At 37.5% G+C, this 12,674-nt stretch overlaps 1 protein-coding gene across 2 annotated transcripts; it reads right to left on the bottom strand.

Moving 5' to 3' along the window:
- Positions 1-1,851: 1,851 nt before the first annotated feature.
- Positions 1,852-7,091, bottom strand: LOC105056450 (NAD(P)H-quinone oxidoreductase subunit U, chloroplastic). 2 transcript variants are annotated; one of them, XM_029267956.2, is made up of 6 exons: positions 6,763-7,091; positions 6,546-6,607; positions 4,420-4,509; positions 4,165-4,305; positions 3,926-3,999; positions 1,852-2,015 (listed from the first exon to the last, which is right to left on the bottom strand). In XM_029267956.2, the coding sequence occupies exons 1-5, from the start codon at positions 7,001-7,003 to the stop codon at positions 3,949-3,951; spliced, it is 585 nt and encodes a 194-aa protein (XP_029123789.1). In that variant the 5' UTR covers positions 7,004-7,091; the 3' UTR covers positions 1,852-2,015; positions 3,926-3,948. The 2 variants fall into 2 exon arrangements, with proteins under 2 accessions (XP_029123789.1, XP_010936952.1); XM_010938650.3 differs by lacking the exon at positions 3,926-3,999 and having other exon boundaries at positions 6,763-7,088.
- Positions 7,092-12,674: the final 5,583 nt, after the last annotated feature.

Consider the following 12,674-nt stretch of genomic DNA (forward strand, 5'->3'; position numbering starts at 1 on the left):
GCAAATGACATTGATTTATTTCCTTGAATTTCATTAAACCTATTGATTTGTTAAATGAATTTAATTGCTAAATAATGATTTTCTTTTTTTTTCTTAGCTGCTATTCTTAATCATCCTTGTCTCTCCCGTATTTGCTTGCTCTTATCTTTATGACTTCTCTGCATTACGTGGTAATTATAGTTTTTGCTTTAACAAATCATTCCTGAATACCAAAATCTATAGTTTTTGTCCTTGTTTTTCTCTACTTTTAGTAGTAGAGTGTAGTTAAAGGCTAGGGTTGGAAGTGGGCTGGGTCAGGTCGGGCCGGTTTATACCTCTGCCCGAGCCTGGCCTGAAGGTTTTTTGGGGCTTCAGGACTTAGGCCTGCAATTTTCTAAGAGACTTAGGTTCAAGCCCGACTCGAGCTCAGGCCCGAACCCAATCTGAACCCAATTAGACTAGCCTACAACCTACACATCTCTTAATTTAAAAAAAAAAAAATTAACCCTTTTGACGGTCGGCCATGATGACAACGATGTCTGCTCGATCGCCTCCGAGTGCCGCAACCACGTTGAGGCCGATCGATGGTGCTTCCGTATCCTTCACGACGTGAGCAACCACATCGGAATCTAAAGCAAGAGAAGATGAAGCCATCATTCAAGCCCATCGTCGCTTTGGCAACAAGTGGGCCACCATCGTCCGCCTCCTCATCAGCTGCACCAACAACGTCATTAAGAACCATTGGAATGTCACCTTTAGATGCCGTCTTGCTTCCCTCTCCTCCCCTTCCGACAATGATCGCGATCTCAACAAGCAATGCCGCAGCACGCTCTCCAGATCCGACGCCTGTGATTTCTCTGGCCCACCCTGGCCTCCACCATCGCCTAGTGGGGAGGACGGTCCGATGATGGTGTTATGCTGGCATTATCGGGATATGGTTTGGATTCTAGCAAGGAGGAGATGGTGGCAGGGGTAGGAGGGATTCGTCTGCCATCGGAGATGGAGGGGCTGATGAGGGAGATGGTGAGGAGGGAGGTGGAGGGGAGGGGGTTGAGGGAGATCGAGGCCGTGGGGCTTGGGGATGGTAGGGCAAATATGGGAACATATCCATCGAGTAGGGCTTAGGGATGGTCATCAGTGGGGCTTGGGCCGTTTGGCGTTATGGTGGATAGTATGGAGGCTCGAGATGAAATCAACTTGGGTTGATATTTGAGCTCGGATCCGGATCAGGTCAAAGGTCTATTTGAACCCGACCTGAAAGTAAAATGGGTTTTATTTTGTGGTCCGAGTCTGATCTGAATGATTTCGGACTGAACTCGAAGCTCCAACTGAAGTCGGCTCAGCTTGAACCCATTTCCATCCCTATTAAAGGCATTGTTCACTTATCTTGTACTCCCATAATGGTAGGATAAGAACCATCAATAGAGTGAATTGCCTGGGCATTAGAGGACTTTTTGCTAGGGGAAGCCAGGGAATAAGTATATGAGAGAGGGGAGAGGACAGCTTCAACCCAGCTTTTAAATATTTTGTACGCCGACTCTTTTATTCAAGTATGGGATAATGCATCCGAGTTACTAAGAAATATGAAAATTCCTTTCAAATGTTAAAGCATGGCATATGTTTGAGCAGGCATGATGCTAGCAAAAGCTTATTTTGGATTCAAGCACCATCCTCATTTTGATCGAACTTCAATGACTGGAACATTTTGGAAGGCATACAGCAGCATGATGCAAATCCTTTTTAGACTGAAGAATCCATCCAAAACGGAGGATGTATGCATTTGAAAACTGACGCACCCAATGGCCTAAGCGGCCATCGTCGACTTTAAACCGAACAAGAGATTGTTTGGGTAAGATGCTCAAGATGACGAGGTACATTTAATCAGACACAAAACAATAATATTAAGTACTTATGTTTATCATGCAACATGAAGAAATGTCTCATCGGTTTAAGGTTACAGATAATACAAAAGACAGTATCAACCAAGCTAGGAAAAAGTATCCCACGAGCTTTGTTGGCCCCTCATCTTCGGGTTCCTGAATTAATGAATCAAATGTACAGAGAAAAAAAAATGAGGCAGATCGGCAATGGTTAGTGCTTATGAAGAAAAATTGTTTGATATGTTCTGCAACTTCATAAATAACGTGTTTGATGGCGATAGAATTTTTTTTACCGGCTTCTAATAATAATGGAAACAGATAAGTATAAAAGTTATCTTTGATTGTGATGGGAAAGCTTAATGGTTCTCCGTCAATGTTATATGCATTCTTATATGAAATGACTATAAGCTTTCAAGTTCCAACTTCCACACGTGGAGGTGCACAACAAAAAGAGGAGGTGAATGCTCTGGGAGCTAAACTGGTGCCACTTGTAAGTCATATCTTATGCCAAGTTTCATATGGTTGATCATAGAGGCATGAGCGTCATCACAATTTATCTTTCCTCGCATGCATCAAGACTAAATATTTCCAATTATACAACAAAAAGAAAGTTCACATTATGTTATAATTGTCCCGGATGACAGTGACAGTTGTTTATACGTTTTCTACCCATGATAGCAAGATTAGGAGGAATCTTATCATTACATCCTTTGTCGGGATGCCATCTTTGCAGAAGCTCTTCTGAAGCCACTTTGTGATGGTTGATGCAAATCTTCTCCATCATTTTCTCTCGGATCTTCTCTGGAGAACAAGAGGGAGAGGAAAAAGAAGATCTTCTATCTTTTTTTCTTCCTTAAAATCCATGCCTCAAGAGGAAGAGATGTGGAGGAGGAAGAAGAGAACTCTCTTTTTATCTCACAAAGCCCCAACGCCACAATATATGATGCCTAAGAAAAACCCAGGAGCCTTCATGCACAAGACGTCACGCCCCTCTCTCTTTTCACGCCAATACCAGAATTTTCCACGATAATTCTGATTTCCTTTCATTCTCTATGCACAAAATAGCTCCTTTTTTTTTAATCTTGGTGTCCAAGAGGTTAGATAAGGGAGAACTCTTATCTCATAAGAGTCCAGATCAATTCAAATTCCCCATGAAGGAATAAGCAGCGGAAAGAAAGCAAGGAAATGAGATGTTCAAAGTGCACTTAAAGATTATTACCTAGATGTTCAAAGTGCACTTAAAGATTATTCCCTAGATGAAGCAAGCAATGTGGTCAAATAGAACTGGTCGATGGGATTTGTTGTTGTGGGTATATCAATTACACAAACAAAGTTCTTCATCCTAACTTGATGTCAACTACCGACTGACTTGGACAAATGCTCCTCCAACCAGTCAAAGTCTTCTTTGTTCCATTTCCCTAGCAATCCACCACATGAAATATCATCCATGTTGGGACTCTACCATCATATACCAAGGGAAGCCTTTTCATAAACAAATTTCTTAAATTTCTGGAAAAAAAATGGACAAAATTTGCAACTATTTACTTTGCCTAAAACAAACTAGCTCGTTAGCCATGAATTGAGATAATGGTGGAGCGTTGGAGAAATCTTGGCAAAAACCTAGATGAAGAATTCGAGGGGACTAGAAATAGCAAAGGAGATTGAGAAGCATAGACACCAGGACAGGAGGAGAAGGAAAATTGGCAGAGATGGAAAAAGAAATCCAAGCAGTGTGTCAGACCCAGATGGCAGGGTCTTCAAACCCATATGCGCCGGCACCTGGCGTGCCCTAATGCTTGCCCATTAAACCCATGTCAAGCCAATCTGTCACCACCCAAATCAAGGTAGAAAAGAAATTCCAGGATCCTTTTTAATGGCTTAGATCTATTGAGTGGATATCAACAGAAGTTTCATCACCGCCGTTTACTAGCACATAGATAAAAACCAAAAAAAAAAAAACGTGTTTAGAGATGTCACTGTTGATGCTTCATACTTGATGAGATTGATAAGACCCATTGTTTAGGAGGAGAGACTAGAAGCAAGATGGAATTGACCCATTTACCAACCTCTTTTATAATAGGAGCCAAGTTCATGCTAGATTTTTCAAGCACCTTCTTTTGTGTACTAAGGAAATGAAGCACTGCACCCAACCCCCACACCCCCAACCAAAAAAAAAAAAAAAAGGATGAAGTTTAAAGCAAATACTCCAGATTAGAAAATAAATACTCTTCAGAATTTCTTCAAACTGAACCTTCTTGATTGCATGGGGATTATGAAGTGTAACGAAGAGAAAAACGATACATACCTGTGGAGGAGGAGGCCATTTTGGAGTTTGTGTTATGTCAACCTCAAAAGGCCAAACATATCTATCTGGGTTCTCGCTTCTAGCCAGACTCCAGTCGTATAATCTCCTCTCCTCCTCGGATGAGAGTACTCCATAAGATTCCTATGGGTGAGAAAATTAGGTAACAGGAGATCCAAAACCAAAATTTGTGGTACAAAAATACTCACTAGACATGTGAATAATTAAAGATATTTCTATAAAAGTAAAGCAACAAACCTTCAAGAGTTCTAGCTCCTTGCTGACTTCCTCTTCATCCAATCCTTTATTCCTCAGTTGGTCGCACTTCTTTTCATAGGCGACCTTAACCTAGTATACGAGTTACTTTCACATGTTAGGAAGCTGGCAAAGTTATTTTGAGGAGAAAATGAAAAAGAGAAGAAGCATGCTAAAGAACATATCTTAATATGAATGCACATAAGGAACAAGTTTTCCATGTTCTCTGGCAGCCAGTGGTTGAATAAGATAAACTACTTACATGATGGTAATAGAGTGAGATTCTACGCAGCTAACATTCAGCTACGGGTGGTTGTGTGTGCACTCACATTTGTCCAAACTGCTTGAGTACTAACACAAGTATCAATTATTCAGATCAGTAAAGGAAAGCAGATTGTTTGAGCCTCAGAAGGATAATATAGAGCTATAGATGTGCACAACATTTAGATGCCACCATGACTACAATTTTGCCTAAGATTTGCCATGGTTCAAGTCATGAGAATTTAATTGAATATCAGAAGAAAGGCTTAATAAACTGTAACGGAAGCATAAAGCAGCATCAAGGATGCATCAATTTCCAACCTCCTACTTTTTGAAAAATTGGGATAGACTTGGATTACAAGGAAGAACTTAAACATATACATATAAACATGTATGGATGCATGGATGCATTCAATTTTACGTATTTGTATATGTAAATATGCATCATTCTGAGAAGGACCGACTATGCTTCTGCAAAGCCACATGCGGGATAGGTTGATGAAAATCATTTTGATTCCAAGAGATCAGAACAAAGATTGTGTGCATTTTCTCTTCTATTGCAAGGGTAGAGGCCAAGAAAATGTTAAATGTGTAAAGAAAAAGTTATACAAGTCAAAGTATTAATTTGAAAATAATAGTCATGCGTACATCTTTCAGATCTTTTCAGACGATATTAAGGGGATATTTAATTGAGAGGAGTGGGGGTTCGGAATCAGAATCAGAATGGGTGACTTCCATTCCAACCATTTGATTGGAAGGAGTTCCATTTCGATTTCGATTTTGATTTCGATTCCGAGGTGGAATGAGAATGGATCAATGTATATAGAACTTAATCCCTACTCTCCTCTATGGATTCAATTTTTCATTCCAATTTCGATTCCGGTCACGAACCAAACGCTTCAGGATATTTGGCCATTCCGATTCCGATTCTGATTACAAGCCATTTCGATTCTCATTCCCATTCTGATTCTGATTGCGAACCAAATATCCCCTAAAAAAAATAACAAGCATCATCCTCTATTCTACATATTCAGTTGAGAGCAGTCAAGGCAGATACAATGATAAAACACAAACAAATACAGATTTTACCAATACATTATCTATATTTTGTGTAGAAGACAAGAATTCATATGAGTAATCTTTTTCTTATCAACAACTCACAAATCTCTTCTCTCTAAATCAATCGAACTATTTTTTAACACACAACATGATAAATTGTTAATTCATGCACATCTCAGATGCTTATGCATATCAATCCACTCATCCAGACCCTTCTTTTCCTCCTCAAAATAGAGCAGCTTTTGATCACAACCACTCAGGATTAAGCAGACTTATTTTCTCTTTGACCAACTTTTGCTTGACAGACTTCTATTTTTCATTGAATACCGAATGATCTAAACATCAATTTATTGTTTTAAGTAAAAAGTAAATAAAATGGATACTGATTAATTCGAATCAATCATCAACAATTTGTATCTAATAAGTATTCAATCAATAGATATTTAAAAAAAAAATCAAAAAACCACCTTCATTTATACATTGAAGACAAGGAGAAATCCGAAACATAATTTTTAATTTTAAGAAAAAATAACAAGCCGGAGACCTATGAGTTTGATCCATTCAACCAAAATTAGTGTCCAATATCTATTCCATAACTAGATTTTATTTCCTTTTAGAAAAAACCAGCATAACAAATTAACAATGATTTTTTTTTAAACAAAAACTTTTTTTTATCTCCTCTGCAACAACCGAATACTCGATTTCTTGCTCAGAATAGCAGATTTTCCAGTCAAACAAAAACAAAAAATATTCCTGATTTGATGCACAAACCAAAATAATAATGATAGCAACAAACAGTTAATGAGAACCTCATCAGAGGAAGTGCTTCTCGGGATCCCCAGCCTCCCGTAATGATCGGCATTCGTAATCGCTGCCATCCAAAATTGAAAAAAAAAAAAAAAAAAAACAAAGAAAACAAGAAAATATCATTCGAAAGTCGAAACCCGTCCCGATCAAGATATTGAGGGAAAAAAGAAATCAAGAACGAGAAGAAGGATACTTAGAGGGGTTTGGAAGGCGACTCACGGATGCCTCGAAGGGCCTTCTCGACGTTGGAGGAGGAGATGAGGGACGAGAAGGGCTCGGGAGCCGGGGGAGGAGACGCGGTGGAGGCGGTATCCTCCTCCGCAGCGGTGCCCGGAGCCGCCTCTGTGGAGCACCGGACGCAGATGGGGAGATTCCTCGCCCCCCGGCGTCCACGCTGGGAGAGGAAGGGCCGGGGCGTGGACAGCTTCGCCGCCGGTGATGGAAATCCGACGGTAGCCATTTGCGATGGAGCACGATAATTTTATTTAAGAAAAAAAGGAAATTATTTTATCTTGGTGTTTTAAATTTGGGGAGACTGGACGGATAAGGCGGGCTAGGAAATTAAAGATATAAAGTGGCAGAGTCACGTCACTCGCCGGTGGGCAACAGCCATTCGTATTAAGTACGTATTTTTGGCCAACCAAATGGGCCGCATGTGGTAACCCAAAAATTATGAATGATAATTTATAATTCGATCCGTCAAATTTAATTTTGAAATAAATAATTTTAGATTATAAATGCATGGATTCATCTAAATCTATTTATTAATAAGATTGAGTATAGATTTAAATTTTTAATTTATTTAATCTATTTTGATTTGATCTATTTAATAAATAAATCAGATCATAATTTAATTCATTTAATTTATTTAAAATTTACTTAATCTATTTCTAATCTATGTAATCCAATTTATTTAATTTATTTAATCTATTCAATCTAATTTAAATTGTTTAATAAATATATTATGTGAGTCGGGTCAAATTATCTATTCAATAAATAGGTCGTATTCATATTTGAGTTTTTGATCTGTTTAGTAAACAGATCGGCTTTGAGTTGATAAATTTTTGACCTAATCTATATCTAACCTAGTCTCCAATTGCCACTCCTATCAAAAATATAATATTCATAATTTTTATCTCTCTCTATTTTTTTATATTTTTTTTATCTTCATTTCTTTTGGAAGTGGTAGCTCAAACTAATTATCTTCTTCAAAAAGAGTCATTTGTTATGCAAAAAGTGATATAAGGATAAAAAAGATCTTTTTTTGAGAAAAAAAAAGAGAGAAAGTAGAAAGATTCTTTCATCTTTTCAAAAACAAAAAAATTGGGCTTGTTACCCATCTGTATAAGTGGTCATCGGATTGTCACGTTTGATATGGATCAGATTGTATGTGATTCATATTAAAAAAAATCATCAATATGAATTTCATCTATTTATTAAATAGATTAAAATTTTAAATATTAACTTAATATGTCTATTAAACAGAGAGTCCGATCCAACTTATTTAACTCGTTTATTAAATAAATCAAATTAACTTAAATAGATTAAATATTTTAAATATACTTTTAATGAGTTAAACATATTAAATAAGTTAAATGAGTCGAGTTAAATGGATTAAAAATGGGTTAAATAGATTTTAAATATATTAAATATATCTTAAAATAGATTAAATGAGTTAAATGGGTTATCTAATTCAATTTGATTTGAATATTAAATGTGTGAGAAATCTAAAATAAATATTAAAATGATTAAATGGATCGATCTATTTATGAGCCTAAAACCAAATTGACTTATGGTAGATCGAACATGAATCCAATTGGTAGATTAGGTCATATTTTGCCAATCTTATATTTCTCTTTTTATCTTTCATATTTTCAATAACTTTTTAACCTTTGGTTGGAGAGACGAGCGAACATTAAAAAAGAAGGACATCAATTTTTTTTAATTATTTAGATTTTATTATGAAGATAAAATTATTCATTCACTTCTTGATACATTTAAATAGTGATAAGGATGAAATTATAATTAGGAGAGATAAATTTTCTTGTTTCATAAAATAGTTCTATGTTCATATTTCAGCATAATAAAATCATTCAAAAAAATGGCCTTATCCCATCTACCAAGTGCAACCAGACTTTGGAAAATAGGACAAAAGCCTAAATTAGGCATCTAAAGACCTTTTTTTTTCCATTGAAAAAGGATGTGAGAGGTGTGAGTGACATTTTTCTTATAAACGTGCTTTTAATTTTTCATATTATCAATCTCTTTTCAAATTTGTTATTGTAAAACACCTAAATATATTTTCTAAAATTGAATGATAAGATGAATAATAGTATATTATTTGAATGTTATTAAGCTATCAATTTAAAATAGTTACACTTGTTATCCCTCTTTCTCTTATGTTATCAGAATAAACTAGTCGAAGACCCATGCGTTGCACGGGATTGGATGTGTGAAAATAATTTTTCAAATATTATTGTTTACAGGATTATAATATGTAATATTTGATAGTTAAAAATATTGATGTGCATATACTGATCGAAAAATAATGTGAAACAACTAATTAATATGAAATTGAGAAAACACCGACTTTTGCAGCAATGCAAAAAGAAGCAACAGTGAATAAGAAAAAATAATTTCACATCGTATATATGAGGAGAAAGTATGATGCATCTATTAAATGAAAGTTAATATGTATTCTTAGTAGACTATAAACATTAATAAACAAACAACCTTTAAGTTTCCAATGCACAACACATACAATACTGAAGAGATGTCCTTTCTAGATGGCACAACAAAACTCATTTGAAAAGCTGAGTTAGCAACACTCCAATACTCCTTCACAGAGTATTGTTATATATATATATATATATATATATAGCCAAAGCAAGATCAGATAATTTTTCTTTTGTTCTTCATCAGTATCATGTAGTTTTTAGCATCACATGAGAAACATAATTCAATTTCTTATCAGCTATATAATAATGACAGCCTTCTGCTCCTTGTTTTATAACATCATTCGGAGGGAGGGTCGGCCAAAGGGTCTGGACATAGTTACTGGCGCAATACAATACCTCTGGCCTCGACGAACTTGAGCCCCACCGCCATCCCCTCCCCTCCCCCGGCTCCGGCACCACTAAACCCCCTCGAGAGGCACCCGAGAACGGGAGGGGAGGGGAGGGGGGTTGGGGAGGATAACGATGGTAGAGACCCACGGAGGGGGGGGAGCCTTCGAGAAGCTTCAGAAGAAGTCCATAGCGCACCGAGCAAAAAAAAGGTGCAGCTACATGTATGCATAGTCAGCTCCGACGTGTCATACGTCATGTAGCACACAGAGAACAGGTGGCATAAAAAAATTTATTTGAGAAGTTGAGTTGGCAATACCATAATGTTTGGAGAAGCTGAGTTGTCAACACCATAACACTCCTCCACAGAGTATTATTATATATATATATATATGATCTGTACTCAGAGCAGGATTAGATAAATGTTTTTGTTTTCCATCAGTATCATATAGTTTTTAACATCATATAAGAAACCTAATTCGATTTCTCATCAGATAATAAAAAATAATCAAATATAATAATATTAAAAAAAATAATATTCTTTTGCAACATATAATTTATTTTTTAAAAAATTATTTTGATTCTATTTCTACTCTTTAGAAATATATAATCATTCGATACAAAATAATTGATACCTAACAGTGGCACAACACACAGCTACATGCATCATGTTATAAGACATTAAGTATCATTCTTATGTAAAACTTCATCTTTGATTTTAAAATTCTACTTTAAATTAATGTCAAAATAATAATAAAATTTTTAAACTACCAAATAACAATAAAAAATAATTCATAAAAAAATAATATATTGTAATAAATTTCATTAAGAGAGAGAGTGAGAGTTACCTCGATGGCTTACCAGCTAAGTGCAGTCAATAACTTTGTTATATTGTATCAAACTTTAAGTTCGTATATTAAACCTTAACTTTGTTATGTTGTATTGAACTCTTCTTCCAGAATTAAAGAAGTTGTCAGATTCACATCGACATTATTTCGTTAAGCTAATAAGAGAATACAAAGCATAATGGATGATCAAACAAACTAACAAAAAAGAAAAAAATATGCAACTCATCTTTCATGGCTCAATTCTCTGAGTTTCTTCTCAAGCAAACTGATGAAACAACAAAAAGACAACAATTAGAGAAAAGAAAAGAACAATTAGTAAGAAATAATACCACTAACCATACCTTGCTTTGAGTGAGAGATCTATAGCCAAAGCAGGATCAGGTAATTTTTTTTTGTTTTCCATCAGTATCATGTAGTTTTTAGTATCATATGAGAAACCTAATTCGATTTCTCATTAGCTATATAGGAGGGTTGCTATTTTAGTAACAACAGCCTTCCACTCTTTATTTTATAACATCATTTAGGGGGAGGGTCGGTTAGAGGGTCCAGACGTAATTGCTGGTGAGATGCAGTAGCCTTACTGTCTCGAAAAAAAATTTCGAAGCACGATTACCACTGTGGTACAGTAGCTTTCCAGTGCTCATGAACTTGGATAGAGGTTGCTGCTAAAATTTAGCAGCCATCTATCGTATCCATAAAAATAAAAAAATTTCAAACAAAAATTCATACTAATATTATTTTTATCAGTCATCGCGTGCCACATGGCATTTGTGCTGACGGATGTAGTTGGTGCTGATTGTGCGTGTTGCTCCACTACTTCTAACGTGCCGCATGGCATCCTCGCTGACGTGTGCAATTGGTTCACTATATAGGTAGTCGGTGTGCGTTCTCCCATCCTGACCCACTACCATTCTCACCACACCACACTCGACTCTGTGCGACTACCAAACCCCCTTCTCTCTCCTCCCCTCCTCCGGCTCCAGCGCCACCAATCCCCTCCCCTCCCCTGCCCCGATCATTTTTTTTTTGCTTTACCGCCTCACCCAGCTTCCATCTATCGTGGCGCCCGCCTCACCGACTCCCCCCCTCCATCGTGCCCCCCTCCCCCTTCTGCTGTGCCCCCCTCCTCCCCCTCCGAGGCAAAAAGACGATCTTTCTAATATTTTTAGAAGCAGAAAAAAAGAAGGAAGCTTACATTAAGGTTCTTTTGGAGGGGCCTAGGCCGCTACTTGGGACGATAGGGGGCTGTTGATGTAGCGATTGAAAGATATGGAAGTTCCTATGCAACGGGAGCTATTAACGAAGCAAGCTCTCTATGACATCAGACTTAGTTCGGTGACTACCCTAAGTATAGCTTAGTTAGTCTTTCACTTTTATTTTTCACCTGGCTTCGAACTTTGTAACTAAATCGTTTTATCTTTTGTTTGCAGCTATGCGGCCTTCAGGATGGATCTCAGCAGTCAATGTCTGATAGCACACTGCCAAGAAGAGAGTTGTGGCTGGTGTAGGGTCATCCAGAGCATCGAAGAAAAGTTAGGCCGACATACAGTCGGTGACAGCGAGAGAGACTGACACTCCATCTCATCTTGAAAATCAGAGTCGAACCCATCATCATGCTGTCGGCTCCGACAGTGCTTCCATCAGTTGAAGCACTTCCATCTGAAAGAAAATCAGACAGGGACGATGGTGTCGCAGTCATCATACCAGCGCCAGCCATAGCTTTATCGATAGGGGGTTGGGAAGAAACTATCCCCAAACCAGAATCGGCCACCGCAGTGTCGACGGTAACTCGGGCACCTTCAATGGAGCCGACACTATCTCGAGCACCCTCAACGCCCGAAAGGATGGCGGTCTCAAGTGAGCGGCCACCCACCAGAGAGCAGGGAAAGGCACTAGCTATCTTAGCTGATGATGGGTCGTCGACGAGTTTCACAACACTCTTCGACATCCAAATTTTTACAGATGATTTGGCCTTGGTGAACCCGAAATTGGCCAAGCGACTCATTGAAGCCGCACTTCTCCCGACTAACAGGGAGAGTAGAAAAGATCGGACAGTATCCGAGATATTTTCATCTTTTTATCTGATGATGCTTAGCATAAGTTGATACATTGTTCTTCTGTTTGCTTTATTTGACTTATCTTCTTTTCTTTTCAGCTGGCGCATGACATACAGGCATTGGAGAGTGGATATCAAAAAATCACTGATTTTCATCGAATG

This window comes from Elaeis guineensis, chromosome 13 (genome assembly GCF_000442705.2).
Source record: "Elaeis guineensis isolate ETL-2024a chromosome 13, EG11, whole genome shotgun sequence".
NCBI lineage: Eukaryota > Viridiplantae > Streptophyta > Magnoliopsida > Arecales > Arecaceae > Elaeis > Elaeis guineensis.

What these genes read in the sequence shown, in the direction of transcription:
- LOC105056450 (XM_010938650.3), bottom strand. Translation starts at nt 7,003, where the DNA reads ATGGCTACCGTCGGATTTCCATCACCGGCGGCGAAGCTGTCCACGCCC. An exon ending in AGGAGCTAGAACTCTTGAAG is followed by an intron (nt 4,306 to 4,419) that starts GTTTGTTGCTTT and finishes TCTCACCCATAG; the next exon opens with GAATCTTATGGAGTACTCTC. An exon ending in AATGGCCTCCTCCTCCACAG is followed by an intron (nt 2,016 to 4,164) that starts GTATGTATCGTT and finishes TCATTAATTCAG; the next exon opens with GAACCCGAAGATGAGGGGCC.